General features: G+C 53.1%; 2 protein-coding genes across 3 annotated transcripts; both read right to left on the reverse strand.

The window, feature by feature from the left end:
• Nucleotides 1–1523: 1523 nt before the first annotated feature.
• Nucleotides 1524–8440, reverse strand: cenpa (histone H3-like centromeric protein A). The gene is made up of 6 exons (XM_072448340.1): nt 8345–8440; nt 7424–7831; nt 6956–7086; nt 6414–6488; nt 1919–2079; nt 1524–1661 (listed from the first exon to the last, which is right to left on the reverse strand). Exons 2-5 carry the CDS (start codon nt 7533–7535, stop codon nt 1951–1953), a joined length of 447 nt encoding a protein of 148 aa, XP_072304441.1. The 5' UTR covers nt 7536–7831; nt 8345–8440; the 3' UTR covers nt 1524–1661; nt 1919–1950.
• Nucleotides 8441–9061: 621 nt separating this feature from the next.
• psmb10 (proteasome 20S subunit beta 10) lies at nt 9062–13823 on the reverse strand. Of its 2 annotated transcripts, XM_072448338.1 has the most exons (9): nt 13678–13823; nt 12844–12937; nt 12635–12732; nt 12408–12548; nt 12225–12340; nt 11214–11272; nt 10073–10224; nt 9871–9979; nt 9062–9781 (listed from the first exon to the last, which is right to left on the reverse strand). In XM_072448338.1, the coding sequence occupies exons 1-9, from the start codon at nt 13734–13736 to the stop codon at nt 9779–9781; spliced, it is 831 nt and encodes a 276-aa protein (XP_072304439.1). In that variant the 5' UTR covers nt 13737–13823; the 3' UTR covers nt 9062–9778. The 2 variants fall into 2 exon arrangements, with proteins under 2 accessions (XP_072304439.1, XP_072304438.1); XM_072448337.1 differs by having other exon boundaries at nt 9062–9979.
• Nucleotides 13824–15299: the final 1476 nt, after the last annotated feature.

A 15299-nucleotide genomic window follows, 5' to 3' on the forward strand; every position in this document is an offset into this window, starting at 1 on the left:
TGAGTAAGACTGAAGGTTTCAAGGACAACATCAGGCTCTTTCTGTCACAAATATGATCCACATGAACATTGAAAACACCTGTAATGACCAAACCATCAGAGTCTGTGCGACTGAAACGTCTCAGTCAAATCATCACTAAAACGTTGTCAGAGCTGGAGAGAATGAGACTGTTTTAGCTCCAGTTTAAAGGAGACAGACTCACATGATGAAAACACCCCAAAAGAACAACCTGCGGGTCATTATTTCATCTCTAGCACAGACTCCGCCCCCTTTTTGTTTTCTCGTGTTTCAGATTCAAACTTAAAGTTGGTGGAGCAGATTCTGGTGATTGGACGGTGGCTCCTCCCACCGTCCAATCACATGCATGTTTTAGGCAAAATTGGCAAATCTATATTGGCCCAAGTGAATGAATGAGTCTGTAATGTCCATGTCTCTGTATCGGCCCTGTCCAGGGAGTGCCCCGCCTAAGGCCCAAAGTCTGGGATAGGCTCCAGTCACCCGCAACCCAGAAAGGGAACAAGCGGGAGAAAAAAGACGGATGTTTCAGTTAAAAAAATTAAAATTATAAGAAATAAAATTATTAATTAAGAGCGATTTGTCCCCTCGAAGGACGAGGGGAGATACCGGGTGAAGGACGAGGGGGGATACCGGGTGAAGGGGAGATACCAGGTGAAGGACGAGGGGGGAGGGGAGATACCGGGGTAAGGAGGAGGGGGGAGGGGAGATACCGGGTGAAAGATGAGGGGGGAGGGGAGATACCGGGTGAAGGACGAGGGGGGAGGGGAGATACCAGGTGAAGGACGAGGGGGGATACCAGGTGAAGGACGAGGGGGGAGGGGAGATACCGGATGAAGGGGGAGGGGAGATACCTGGTGAAGGACGAGGGGGGATACCTGGTGAAGGACGAGGGGGGATACCAGGTGAAGGACGAGGAGAGATACCGGGTGAAGGACGAGGGGGGAGGGGAGATACCGGGTGAAGGACGAGGGGGGAGGGGAGATACCAGGTGAAGGACGAGGGGGGATACCAGGTGAAGGACGAGGGGGGAGGGGAGATACCTGGTGAAGGACGAGGGGGGATACCTGGTGAAGGACGAGGGGGGATACCGGGTGAAGGACGAGGGGGGATACCGGGTGAAGGACGAGGGGGGATACCGGGTGAAGGACGAGGGGGGATACCGGGTGAAGGACGAGGGGGGATACCGGGTGAAGGACGAGGGGGGATACCGGGTTAAGGACAAGGGGGGATACCGGGTGAAGGACGAGGGGGGATATCGGGTTAAGGACGAGGGGGGATACCGGGTGAAGGACGAGGGGAGATACCGGGTGAAGGACGAGGGGGGATACCGGGTGAAGGACGAGGGGGGATACCGGGTGAAGGACGAGGGGGGAGGGGAGATACCAGGTGAAGCAGTTGCTGGTGCAGCAGGAGCGAGGACAAAACATGGTTTTTAAAAACGTTTATTCTCAAAAACACTTTTTGTAAAACATTGAACATTTACAGTAACATTTTATTCAGTTAAAATTTGTTAATCGTCTCAGATCATTTTTAGTTAAAAGATTAAATGACTTGAACCTCGTTAAGAAATAAAACACAAACTGTACATTAATTACACAAAGAAAAGTCCAGATGATGAAACGTCTCTGGATTTTCCCCGTTTCCTGAAAGACACAAAATATGAAAATTATTAGAATTTTTGGGGGGAAATTATTAAAGTTAATTATGAATTTAATCTCATACAATTTATGATCCACATTATTATTTTTGAACTAAAGGAACATCGCAGTCGCCATGGAAACATTTAACTCGCTCGAGTCGTCGTAGTCGCCATGGAAACATATTCTAGTAATAATGGAATGTGTAGAAAAGAGTTATTGTGGAAAGAACAAAAGCTGTAATCGTCTTGATTGTGACCCACCTGGTCATGGCTCCGCCCCTTGGCTCCGCCCCTCACACAATCTCCACGCCACGGATGCGTCTGGCGAGCTGCACGTCTCGAGGGAACAGAGTCACTCGTTTGGCGTGAATGGCGCAGAGGTTTGCGTCTGAGAACAACATGACCAGGAACGCCTCGGCCGCCTGAAGGGTCAGAGCGTGTGTCGGGTCAGAGCGTGTGTCGGGTCAGAGCGTGTGTCGGGTCAGAGCGTGTGTCGGGTCAGAACGTGTGTCGGGTCAGAGCGTGTGTCGGGTCAGAGCGTGTGTCGGGTCAGAGCGTGTGTCGGGTCAGAGCGTGTGTCGGGTCAGAACGTGTGTCGGGTCAGAGCGTGTGACGGGTCAGAGCGTGTGACGGGTCAGAGCGTGTGTGTCGGGTCAGAACGTGTGACGGGTCAGAGCGCGTGTGTCGGGTCAGAGCGTGTGTCGGGTCAGAGCGCGTGTCGGGTCAGAGCGCGTGTCGGGTCAGAGCGCGTGTCGGGTCAGAGCGCGTGTCGGGTCAGAGCGCGTGTCGGGTCAGAGCGCGTGTGTCGGGTCAGAGCGCGTGTGTCGGGTCAGAGCGCGTGTCGGGTCAGAGCGCGTGTCGGGTCAGAACGCGTGTCGGGTCAGAACGCGTGTCGGGTCAGAGCGCGTGTCGGGTCAGAGCGCGTGTCGGGTCAGAGCGCGTGTCGGGTCAGAACGCGTGTCGGGTCAGAGCGCGTGTCGGGTCAGAGCGCGTGTCGGGTCAGAACGCGTGTCGGGTCAGAACGTGTGACGGGTCAGAGCGTGTGTCGGGTCAGAGCGTGTGACGGGTCAGAGCGCGTGTGTCGGGTCAGAACGTGTGACGGGTCAGAGCGCGTGTGTCGGGTCAGAGCGCGTGTCGGGTCAGAACGCGTGTCGGGTCAGAGCGCGTGTCGGGTCAGAGCGCGTGTCGGGTCAGAGCGCGTGTCGGGTCAGAGCGCGTGTCGGGTCAGAGCGCGTGTCGGGTCAGAGCGCGTGTCGGGTCAGAGCGCGTGTGTCGGGTCAGAGCGCGTGTCGGGTCAGAGCGCGTGTCGGGTCAGAGCGCGTGTCGGGTCAGAACGCGTGTCGGGTCAGAACGCGTGTCGGGTCAGAGCGCGTGTCGGGTCAGAACGCGTGACGGGTCAGAGCGCGTGTCGGGTCAGAGCGCGTGTCGGGTCAGAGCGCGTGTCGGGTCAGAGCGCGTGTCGGGTCAGAGCGCGTGTCGGGTCAGAGCGCGTGTCGGGTCAGAGCGCGTGTCGGGTCAGAGCGCGTGTCGGGTCAGAGCGCGTGTCGGGTCAGAGCGCGTGACGGGTCAGAGCGCGTGTCGGGTCAGAGCGCGTGTCGGGTCAGAGCGCGTGTCGGGTCAGAGCGCGTGTCGGGTCAGAGCGTGTGTCGGGTCAGAACGTGTGTCGGGTCAGAGCGTGTGTCGGGTCAGAACGTGTGACGGGTCAGAGCGTGTGTCGGGTCAGAGCGTGTGACGGGTCAGAGCGTGTGTCGGGTCAGAGCGTGTGTCGGGTCAGAGCGTGTGTCGGGTCAGAGCGTGTGTCGGGTCAGAGCGTGTGACGGGTCAGAGCGTGTGTCGGGTCAGAGCGTGTGTCGGGTCAGAACGTGTGACGGGTCAGAGCGTGTGTCGGGTCAGAGCGTGTGACGGGTCAGAGCGTGTGTCGGGTCAGAGCGTGTGTCGGGTCAGAGCGTGTGTCGGGTCAGAGCGTGTGTCGGGTCAGAACGTGTGACGGGTCAGAGCGTGTGTCGGGTCAGAGCGTGTGACGGGTCAGAGCGTGTGTCGGGTCAGAGCGTGTGACGGGTCAGAGCGTGTGTCGGGTCAGAGCGTGTGTCGGGTCAGAACGTGTGACGGGTCAGAACGTGTGTCGGGTCAGAACGTGTGTCGGGTCAGAGCGTGTGTCGGGTCAGAGCGTGTGTCGGGTCAGAGCGTGTGACGGGTCAGAGCGTGTGTCGGGTCAGAGCGTGTGTCGGGTCAGAGCGTGTGTCGGGTCAGAGCGTGTGTCGGGTCAGAGCGTGTGTCGGGTCAGAGCGTGTGTCGGGTCAGAGCGTGTGTCGGGTCAGAGCGTGTGACGGGTCAGAGCGTGTGTCGGGTCAGAGCGTGTGTCGGGTCAGAACGTGTGACGGGTCAGAGCGTGTGTCGGGTCAGAGCGTGTGTCGGGTCAGAACGTGTGACGGGTCAGAGCGTGTGTCGGGTCAGAACGTGTGACGGGTCAGAGCGTGTGTCGGGTCAGAGCGTGTGTCGGGTCAGAACGTGTGACGGGTCAGAACGTGTGACGGGTCAGAACGTGTGACGGGTCAGAGCGTGTGTCGGGTCAGAGCGTGTGACGGGTCAGAGCGTGTGTCGGGTCAGAGCGTGTGTCGGGTCAGAACGTGTGACGGGTCAGAACGTGTGACGGGTCAGAACGTGTGACGGGTCAGAGCGTGTGTCGGGTCAGAGCGTGTGTCGGGTCAGAACGTGTGACGGGTCAGAGCGTGTGTCGGGTCAGAACGTGTGACGGGTCAGAGCGTGTGTCGGGTCAGAGCGTGTGTCGGGTCAGAACGTGTGACGGGTCAGAACGTGTGTCGGGTCAGAACGTGTGACGGGTCAGAGCGTGTGTCGGGTCAGAGCGTGTGACGGGTCAGAGCGTGTGTCGGGTCAGAGCGTGTGTCGGGTCAGAGCGTGTGTCGGGTCAGAGCGTGTGTCGGGTCAGAGCGTGTGTCGGGTCAGAACGTGTGACGGGTCAGAACGTGTGTCGGGTCAGAGCGTGTGTCGGGTCAGAACGTGTGTCGGGTCAGAGCGTGTGTCGGGTCAGAACGTGTGACGGGTCAGAGCGTGTGACGGGTCAGAGCGTGTGTCGGGTCAGAGCGTGTGACGGGTCAGAGCGTGTGTCGGGTCAGAGCGTGTGACGGGTCAGAGCGTGTGTCGGGTCAGAGCGTGTGACGGGTCAGAGCGTGTGTCGGGTCAGAGCGTGTGACGGGTCAGAGCGTGTGTCGGGTCAGAGCGTGTGTCGGGTCAGAACGTGTGACGGGTCAGAACGTGTGTCGGGTCAGAGCGTGTGTCGGGTCAGAGCGTGTGTCGGGTCAGAGCGTGTGTCGGGTCAGAGCGTGTGACGGGTCAGAGCGTGTGTCGGGTCAGAGCGTGTGTCGGGTCAGAGCGTGTGTCGGGTCAGAGCGTGTGTCGGGTCAGAGCGTGTGTCGGGTCAGAGCGTGTGTCGGGTCAGAGCGTGTGTCGGGTCAGAGCGTGTGTCGGGTCAGAACGTGTGACGGGTCAGAGCGTGTGTCGGGTCAGAGCGTGTGTCGGGTCAGAACGTGTGACGGGTCAGAGCGTGTGTCGGGTCAGAACGTGTGACGGGTCAGAGCGTGTGTCGGGTCAGAGCGTGTGTCGGGTCAGAACGTGTGACGGGTCAGAACGTGTGACGGGTCAGAACGTGTGACGGGTCAGAGCGTGTGTCGGGTCAGAGCGTGTGACGGGTCAGAGCGTGTGTCGGGTCAGAGCGTGTGTCGGGTCAGAACGTGTGACGGGTCAGAACGTGTGACGGGTCAGAACGTGTGACGGGTCAGAGCGTGTGTCGGGTCAGAGCGTGTGTCGGGTCAGAACGTGTGACGGGTCAGAGCGTGTGTCGGGTCAGAACGTGTGACGGGTCAGAGCGTGTGTCGGGTCAGAGCGTGTGTCGGGTCAGAACGTGTGACGGGTCAGAACGTGTGTCGGGTCAGAACGTGTGACGGGTCAGAGCGTGTGTCGGGTCAGAGCGTGTGACGGGTCAGAGCGTGTGACGGGTCAGAGCGTGTGTCGGGTCAGAGCGTGTGTCGGGTCAGAGCGTGTGTCGGGTCAGAGCGTGTGTCGGGTCAGAGCGTGTGTCGGGTCAGAACGTGTGACGGGTCAGAACGTGTGTCGGGTCAGAGCGTGTGTCGGGTCAGAACGTGTGTCGGGTCAGAGCGTGTGTCGGGTCAGAACGTGTGACGGGTCAGAGCGTGTGTCGGGTCAGAGCGTGTGACGGGTCAGAGCGTGTGTCGGGTCAGAGCGTGTGTCGGGTCAGAGCGTGTGTCGGGTCAGAGCGTGTGTCGGGTCAGAGCGTGTGTCGGGTCAGAACGTGTGACGGGTCAGAGCGTGTGTCGGTCAGAACGTGTGTCGGGTCAGAACGTGTGTCGGGTCAGAGCGTGTGTCGGGTCAGAACGTGTGACGGGTCAGAGCGTGTGTCGGGTCAGAACGTGTGACGGGTCAGAGCGTGTGTCGGGTCAGAACGTGTGACGGGTCAGAACGTGTGTCGGGTCAGAGCGTGTGTCGGGTCAGAGCGTGTGTCGGGTCAGAGCGTGTGTCGGGTCAGAGCGTGTGTCGGTCAGAGCGTGTGTCGGTCAGAACGTGTGTCGGGTCAGAGCGTGTGTCGGGTCAGAGCGTGTGTCGGGTCAGAGCGTGTGACGGGTCAGAGCGTGTGTCGGGTCAGAGCGTGTGTCGGGTCAGAGCGTGTGTCGGGTCAGAGCGTGTGACGGGTCAGTGTCCTCTGCTCTGATTGGTCGCTCACCTCCTGCAGAGCGAGCAGAGCGTAAACCTGCCATCGATACGAGTCACGAGAGTGAGACTGACAGATCTCACGGACCTGAAACACAAGGGTTACATTCTGAACCAAGCACAAGAGTACAAGTACTAGAGTACAAGTACAACAAGAGTACAAGCACAACAAGAGTACAAGTACAAGCACAAGAGTACAAGTACAAGAGTACAAGTACTAGAGTACAAGTACAACAAGAGTACAAGCACAACAAGAGTACAAGTACAAGCACAAGAGTACAAGTACAAGCACAAGAGTACAAGCACAAGAGTACAAGTACAAGTACAAGCACAAGAGTACAAGCACAAGCGTACAAGCACAAGAGTACAAGTACAAGTGTACAAGTACAAGAGTACAAGTACAAGCACAAGAGTACAAGTACAAGAGTACAAGCACAAGAGTACAAGTGTACAAGTACAAGAACCTTCCTTAAAATTATGAAATGTTAATTTGTAGTAATATAAATAGAGCAAAAACAATAATAATATGAATAATGATGAGATGAAGTGACTGACGATGCGGGAGAACGGGCCCTTCCTCAGCAGAAGCTCAGTGCTCTTCTGGTATTTACGGATTTCCTGCAGCGCTTTGGTCCCAGGACGGAACCTTCTCCTGCGCGGCGTTCCAGCACCAGCAGAGGGCGCTCCTGCACACACACAGATATATATATATATATATATATATATATATATATATATATATATATATATATATATATATATATATATATATATATATATATATATATATATATATATATATATATATATATATATATATATATATATATATATATATATATATATATATATATATATATATATATATATATATATATATATACCGTTGACCAATCGCAGCGTGCAGAGTTTCACTTCCGCCTATTTCATGATTATAATAAGATTTATTAATAAAATGTCCCCGTCCAAAATACGGGAAGACGGCCCCTTATCTAAAACCTGACGAGATCCCACTCCCTTCACCTGAGGCTCCGCTGTGTCGTGGGGCCCGGGGCCCGGAGCCCGGGGCCGGAGCTGGAGGTCGGTGTTTGGGAGTCGACCCTTTACGGCGACTGGACGAGGCGTCGTGTCTCATGACTTCACGAGGAGCGGGGCCTCGGGGGTCTCTGGAGCGGGCCCTCGGGGGGGGTCTCTGGAGCGGGCCCTCGGGGGGGGTCTCTGGAGCGGGCCCTCGAGGGGTCTCTGGAGCGGGCCCTCGGGGGGGGTCTCTGGAGCGGGCCCTCGGGGGGGGTCTCTGGAGCGGGCCCTCGAGGGGTCTCTGGAGCGGGCCCTCGGGGGGGTCTCTGGAGCGGGCCCTCGGGGGGGTCGGGCCCTCGGGGGGGGTCTCTGGAGCGGGCCCTCGGGGGGTCTCTGGAGCGGGCCCTCGGGGGTCTAAACACATTTGAAGCACATAAAGTGTCACTGTGACTGAAGCGACTCGTCTGTCGAATCGTTTCAGACGAACTCGAGTCAAAGTTTATTTGTATCTTTATATTTATTAATGTTTTATCGTCTGAATGTTCAAAAACTCTAAAACCAGCCAATATTTACAACTCTAAACAGATCTAAACTCTAATATTATAGGTTTTTATGACATATAATAATCAACACTTTGGACTTTGCAGAGCGGAAATGTTTCTGTGACAAAAGGATTATAATACATAAAAGTAAAAGCTCAAACTCCAGAGAAACGTTCACTTCCGCTTTATTTTCACATTTTGGGGTCTTTTATAAGAACAATGACCAACACAAGCTCAATTTAAGAACAATTGTGACGTTAAATCCAAACACGACATAAATGAACTCACGGTGGACGTTTTATTTTGACACTTCCACGTCATTATTCCGATTTTAGAACATGTTGGAGGCTCGCGCGCGGTTACGGTGGAGATGAAAGGGTCGTACCTTGTTCTGGAGCTCAAAGTTCTGGAGCTCAAAGTTCTGGAGCTCAAAGTTCTGCTCGAATCCTTCAACTGAAAGTTTAAAAGTCTGAACGTGTCGGAGGCGCGCGCGCGGACGAGAGCAGCGCGTTCAAATGACGCCTGCGCCCGGCCTCGACCAATGAGCGGCGGCCCTGGCACAAACGTCACCGGGGAGGAGCGTTCGGTGACGCGGGAGCGGCGTGGGGCGGAGCTAAGGGTCCAACGTGACGGAAGCAAACGCCACCCCGCGGTGTAGAGATGAAACGCACCTTCACAGTCACGTAAAACCCAACCCGGAAGTTGACGTTTTACAACCCGGAAGTAGATGCTCAAAACCCATAAATGTAAATTATGATTATTAAAGTTTAGGTTTAAAACGCGAAACACGATCCAGACGCGACTTTTATGGTCAATATTATCACGTTTTAAAGATGAATAAAGCTGTAAATATGTGTTAGATTTTATTTCCTTAAATGACAATATTTATGTGATATTTACGTTTTTTGTCCGCATTTGAACTTTGACCTGGAAACAACAAAAGTGTGAATTTGAATTGACAGTACTTTAAAGTGTAAATGTGTTTGTCGACGTTTAAACTGTCCATTTTTAACACAAAACAATGTCTTATTTCTGTGTGAAATTGTGACAAGATGAAAAACGTGTGAGACATTTTTACTTTTTTGTGAATAAACGACAGAAGTTTATCTCTAAATGTTTTATTCTTTCCTCTTCAACAGCAGAACTTATTCTTTTTATAAAACACAAACCAAAGGGAAAGATTCACAAACATTCAAACCATTTTTAGTGCAATTTAGTTTTGTCGAAACAAGTGGAACATGTTAGAATCTGGTCCTGGTCCTGGTCCTGGTCCTGGTCCTGGTCCTGGTCCTGGTCCTGGTCCTGGCTCAGTCCTGGTCCTGGTCCTGGTCCTGGCTCAGTCCTGGTCCTGGTCCTGGTCCTGGTCTTGGTCCTGGTCTTGGTCTTGGTCCTGGTCCTGGTCCTGGTCCTGGCTCAGTCCTGGTCCTGGTCCTGGTCCTGGTCCTGGTCTTGGTCCTGGTCTTGGTCCTGGTCCTGGTCCTGGTCCTGGCTCAGTCCTGGTCCTGGTCCTGGTCCTGGCTCAGTCCTGGTCCTGGTCCTGGTCCTGGTCCTGGTCCTGGTCCTGGCTCAGTCCTGGTCCTGGTCCTGGTCTTGGTCCTGGTCCTGGTCCTGGTCCTGGTCCTGGCTCAGTCCTGGTCCTGGTCCTGGTCCTGGTCCTGGTCTTGGTCCTGGTCTTGGTCCTGGTCCTGGTCCTGGTCCTGGCTCAGTCCTGGTCCTGGTCCTGGTCCTGGCTCAGTCCTGGTCCTGGTCCTGGTCCTGGTCTTGGTCCTGGTCTTGGTCCTGGTCTTGGTCCTGGTCCTGGTCCTGGCTCAGTCCTGGCTCAGTCCTGGTCCTGGTCCTGGTCCTGGTCTTGGTCCTGGTCTTGGTCCTGGTCTTGGTCCTGGTCCTGGTCCTGGTCCTGGCTCAGTCCTGGTCCTGGTCCATGGTCTGGACCGACTCCTGGACCAGTTCCAGACTCAGGTTGGTGATGGTTTTGTTGATGACGGCGGTCGTTCCTCGTTTGTATCGATAATCTCCTCCTCTGTGAACACAAGAAGAGTCAGATGCCCTCCCTGTGGGTCAGATGCCCCTCCCTGTGTGTCAGATGCCCTCCCTGTGGGTCAGATGCCCTCACCTCTGCCCCCTGGTGGCCGCTTGCTCGTAGCCTCTCTTGAAGTCCACTCCTGATTGGCTGATGACGCACAGGTCCACGTTACTTCCTGATCCCAGGTCACAGAAGATCCCGGCGGCGACAGCGTCTCGCACCAGAGACAGCGCCTCCTGCAGCTGAGAACACACACTGCATTTACAGAGGACACGCTACAGGACACGCTACAGGACTAAACCAGGTCTAAACCAGGTCTAAACCAGGACTAAACCAGGTCTAAACCAGGTCTAAACCAGGTCTAAACCAGGACTAAACCAGGACTAAACCAGGTCTAAACCAGGTCTAAACCAGGACTAAACCAGGACTAAACCAGGACTAAACCAGGTCTAAACCAGGACTAAACCAGGACTAAACCAGGACTAAACCAGGTCTAAACCAGGACTAAACCAGGACTAAACCAGGACTAAACCAGGACTAAACCAGGTCTAAACCAGGACTAAACCAGGTCTAAACCAGGACTAAACCAGGACTAAACCAGGTCTAAACCAGGACTAAACCAGGACTAAACCAGGACTAAACCAGGACTAAACCAGGTCTAAACCAGGTCTAAACCAGGACTAAACCAGGACTAAACCAGGTCTAAACCAGGACTAAACCAGGACTAAACCAGGTCTAAACCAGGACTAAACCAGGACTAAACCAGGACTAAACCAGGTCTAAACCAGGACTAAACCAGGACTAAACCAGGACTAAACCAGGTCTAAACCAGGACTAAACCAGGACTAAACCAGGACTAAACCAGGTCTAAACCAGGTCTAAACCAGGACTAAACCAGGACTAAACCAGGACTAAACCAGGTCTAAACCAGGTCTAAACCAGGTCTAAACCAGGACTAAACCAGGACTAAACCAGGTCTAAACCAGGTCTAAACCAGGACTAAACCAGGACTAAACCAGGACTAAACCAGGTCTAAACCAGGTCTAAACCAGGTCTAAACCAGGACTAAACCAGGACTAAACCAGGACTAAACCAGGTCTAAACCAGGACTAAACCAGGACTAAACCAGGTCTAAACCAGGACTAAACCAGGACTAAACCAGGACTAAACCAGGTCTAAACCAGGACTAAACCAGGTCTAAACGTTCAGTGTGTAAATGTAGATGTTTTACCTCCATGTTTGGTTTGAATCTGTCCTCAAACACAGACACTGCAGCAGCAGCTCCAGACCCTGAGGGGGCGCCAGAGAGAGCAAACCATTACATCACCTCTGAGACCAGGACAGTCGGGACAGAGTCGGGACAGAGTCGGGACAGAGTAAGGACAGAGTCGGGACAGAGTCGGGACAGAGTAAGGACAGAGTAAGGACAGAGTCGGGACAGAGTAGGGACAGAGTAAGGACAGAGTCGGGACAGAGTCGGGACAGAGTAAGGACAGAGTCGGGACAGAGTCGGGACAGAGTAAGGATAGAGTAGGGACAGAGTCGGGACAGAGTCGGGACAGAGTCGGGACAGAGTCGGGACAGAGTAGGGACAGAGTCGGGACAGAGTCGGGACAGAGTCGGGACAGAGTAAGGACAGAGTAAGGACAGAGTCGGGACAGAGTCGGGACAGAGTCGGGACAGAGTAAGGACAGAGTAAGGACAGAGTCGGGACAGAGTAGGGACAGAGTAAGGACAGAGTCGGGACAGAGTCGGGACAGAGTAAGGACAGAGTAAGGACAGAGTCGGGACAGAGTAAGGACAGAGTCGGGACAGAGTCGGGACAGAGTAAGGATAGAGTAGGGACAGAGTCGGGACAGAGTCGGGACAGAGTCGGGACAGAGTAAGGACAGAGTAAGGACAGAGTCGGGACAGAGTCGGGACAGAGTCGGGACAGAGTCGGGACAGAGTAAGGATAGAGTAGGGACAGAGTCGGGACAGAGTCGGGACAGAGTAAGGACAGAGTAAGGACAGAGTAAGGACAGAGTCGGGACAGAGTCGGGACAGAGTCGGGACAGAGTCGGGACAGAGTAAGGATAGAGTAGGGACAGAGTCGGGACAGAGTCGGGACAGAGTAAGGACAGAGTAAGGACAGAGTAAGGACAGAGTCGGGACAGAGTCGGGACAGAGTCGGGACAGAGTCGGGACAGAGTAAGGATAGAGTAGGGACAGAGTCGGGACAGAGTCGGGACATTGTTCTGACCCATGGTGAGGAAGGGCAGCTTGTCGTAGGAGCCGTGGGGAAACACGCTGTAGAGCTGAGGTCCAGTCACGTCGACTCCGCCCACGATGAGCGACGCCCCGATCTGACCCTGGTACCTGAGGACGAGGACAGAGCGTGGGGCGTGGCGTTTTGGTCGTGTAAAACGGAGTCAGTCTGACCGACCTGAAGAGCATCTGTTTGAGCTGACGTGTCACCATGGCAACCAGAGGGCGCCTCCCAGTGTTCAGCGAGTGCAACTCCACGTTTGACGCCATGATCTGAGTCGTGATCTCAGCGTCTGCAGCCACGCCCGCCCCACAGCAACTGCACACAGAACCAGGGCTGAACCGGGTCTGGACCGGGACCCGGGTCAGGACCGGGACCCGGGTCAGGACCGGGTCAGGACTCACTAAATAGTGGGTGCGATGTAGTGGATTTTCATGCAGTTCTTGTCGGCGACCACCATGTCGTCTGTGGCTCGAGTGTCGGCGCCGAGGATCACACCGTCCTGAAAACACAGATCAAATGTGAGGCCGAAACCTGTAGGTGCTAAACTGCTGAGTCTGTGTTTGGATCCGGTTTAGTCTCGGTTTAGTCTCAGTTTAGTCCCGGTTCAGACCTTGTAAACGAGCCCTGCGATGGTGGTCCCGGTTTTCCTCGGGTTTGGACCTTTAAATCCATTTTCAGACAAACTGGACTCAAGCTCAGCATTTCTGAAAGAAAACATAAAATATCAATAAATCACTGTGTGTTTCAATTTACAATCACAGTCCTGGTTTAGTCCTGGTTTAGTCCTGGTTTAGACCTGGTTTAGACCTGGTTTAGACCTGGTTTAGACCTGGTTTAGTCCTGGTTTAGACCTGGTTTAGTCCTGGTTTAGACCTGGTTTAGACCTGGTTTAGACCTGGTTTAGACCTGGTTTAGTCCAGGTTTAGTCCCGGTTTAGACCCGGTTTAGTCCCGGTTTAGTCCCGGTTTAGACCCGGTTTAGACCCGGTTTAGACCCGGTTTAGTCCCGGTTTAGTCCCGGTTTAGTCCCGGTTTAGTCCCGGTTTAGACCCGGTTTAGTCCCGGTTTAGACCTGGTTTAGTCCTGGTTTAGACCTGGTTTAGACCTGGTTTAGACCTGGTTTAGTCCTGGTTTAGACCTGGTTTAGTCCTGGTTTAGACCTGGTTTAGACCTGGTTTAGACCTGGTTTAGTCCTGGTTTAGACCTGGTTTAGACCTGGTTTAGACCTGGTTTAGTCCTGGTTTAGTCCTGGTTTAGACCTGGTTTAGACCTGGTTTAGTCCTGGTTTAGACCTGGTTTAGACCTGGTTTAGACCTGGTTTAGTCCTGGTTTAGTCCTGGTTTAGTCCTGGTTTAGTCCTGGTTTAAACCTGGTTTAGACCTGGTTTAGACCTGGTTTAGTCCTGGTTTAAACCTGGTTTAGTCCTGGTTTAGTCCTGGTTTTACCTGCGGCTGTTCTCGAAGTTAAATCCTCCAGTTTCGCGTTGACTCAAACTTTGAAGCATCGTTTTGTTTTAAATTAGACTAAAATTAAAACCAGCGTAAAAAACTCAAGAGTAAAATTCAGTTTAAATTGTGACTTTGTCTCGAGCTCAAACCTGAAGCAGCGCGTGCGTCTGAGCTTTTACTTTCACTTCCGGTGACAGACGCATTCTCCCGCGTCACCAGCAGGAGGAGACAAACCCACGTGACACAAAACGCGTTAGAACAGACTTTGAGGTAAATTCATTATTTACCTATTTTTATGCATTTTTCTAGTGATTGTTTTATTGCACTAATAATAAATCTTTTGAATATATTATTTTATATAAAGTTTTTATAAAGTCATTGTTGCTCCTCCCACTGAGTCTGATCTAATCCAGTTTTAATCCAAATTATAATCATCTGCAGTCAGCGAAAGAACCAGATCCAAACCAGGTCTGAACCAGGTCTGAACCAGGACTAAACCAGGTCTAAACCAGGTCTGAACCAGGTCTAAACCAGGTCTAAACCAGGTCTGAACCAGGTCTGAACCAGGTCTGAACCAGGACTAAACCAGGTCTAAACCAGGTCTGAACCAGGTCTAAACCAGGTCTAAACCAGGTCTGAACCAGGTCTGAACCAGGTCTGAACCAGGACTAAACCAGGTCTAAACCAGGACTAAACCAGGACTAAACCAGGACTAAACCAGGTCTAAACCAGGACTAAACCAGGACTAAACCAGGACTAAACCAGCAGGATGGATCAGTTTGGTCTTGTCTGGATCTTGTTGGTCTCTGGACTCATTCTGGTCTGTAGTTTTGACGAGAGACCAGACTTGGACCACGACCAGGACCATCTTCACCTGAGCTCCAGCTCCGACACAGAGAACTGGGAGGTCTCCAACATGGACCAGGACCAGGACCAGGACCAGGACCAGGACCAGGACCAGGACCAGGACCAGGACCAGGACCGGGACCGGGACCAGGACCAGGGTCAACACGGTGAGTCTGAGACGTGGAGGAGCAGCAAATCTACTCAAAGCCCCGTAAGACCAAAGAAACAATTAACAAAGATCTGAACCAGGACTAAACCAGGTCTAAACCAGGTCTAAACCAGGTCTAAACCAGGACTAAACCAGGTCTAAACCAGGACTAAACCAGGACTAAACCAGGTCTAAACCAGGTCTAAACCAGGTCTAAACCAGGTCTAAACCAGGACTAAACCAGGTCTAAACCAGGTCTAAACCAGGTCTAAACCAGGTCTAAACCAGGTCTAAACCAGGACTAAACCAGGTCTAAACCAGGACTAAACCAGGACTAAACCAGGTCTAAACCAGGTCTAAACCAGGTCTAAACCAGGTCTAAACCAGGACTAAACCAGGTCTAAACCAGGTCTAAACCAGGTCTAAACCAGGTCTAAACCAGGACTTAAAATTTACACTAAATCAAATGTTATTTGCTAAATTCACATCTTCTCTTCTTTTCCCGTTCGTTTCAGTGTAAATTGTGTTGTTAATTTGCAGCTTTATGAAGGTCACAAACAGAGTCACATGTTGTTAAGTTAATTATCTTTTATGACATAATCTGGAAGTAAATCTCAGAGAATTA

Source organism: Eucyclogobius newberryi, unplaced genomic scaffold (assembly GCF_026437365.1).
Source record: "Eucyclogobius newberryi isolate DKJ021-1_F unplaced genomic scaffold, fEucNew1.0.hap1 SCAF_16, whole genome shotgun sequence".
Taxonomy (NCBI): Eukaryota; Metazoa; Chordata; class Actinopteri; order Gobiiformes; family Gobiidae; genus Eucyclogobius; species Eucyclogobius newberryi.